Below are 215 nucleotides of genomic sequence, written 5' to 3' on the forward strand. Positions count from 1 at the left end.
AAACGAAAACCACCGTTCTCAAAAAACTTACGTATAAACCGCTCGCAGAAAAGAGCAATGGTGATCACGTAGAAAACGAAAAGGTAGAAAACGTTCTGCCTGTTCTCTTCCAGGAACGTGGCCAGGGAGTTGTACTTCTTCATCATCCAGTGTTGGTTCCTGTTCATGACCTCGGAGATGTGGAAGCTGGCCATCCTGTGAGAGAAAGAGGGAAG

General features: G+C 46.5%; 1 protein-coding gene across 1 annotated transcript in view; it reads right to left on the reverse strand.

Annotated features, from left to right (window-relative positions):
- LOC119585016 (dual oxidase-like) overlaps positions 1-215 on the reverse strand; it is a gene marked incomplete in the record, with an annotated part of 144,657 nt that overhangs the window by 5,349 nt on the left and 139,093 nt on the right. Inside the window, 1 exon segment of the mRNA XM_037933631.1 lies at positions 32-195. Coding sequence (XP_037789559.1) covers positions 32-195 — 164 coding nt within the window.

The sequence above is a fragment of the Penaeus monodon genome, chromosome 19, assembly GCF_015228065.2.
Source record: "Penaeus monodon isolate SGIC_2016 chromosome 19, NSTDA_Pmon_1, whole genome shotgun sequence".
Classification (NCBI taxonomy): Eukaryota; Metazoa; Arthropoda; class Malacostraca; order Decapoda; family Penaeidae; genus Penaeus; species Penaeus monodon.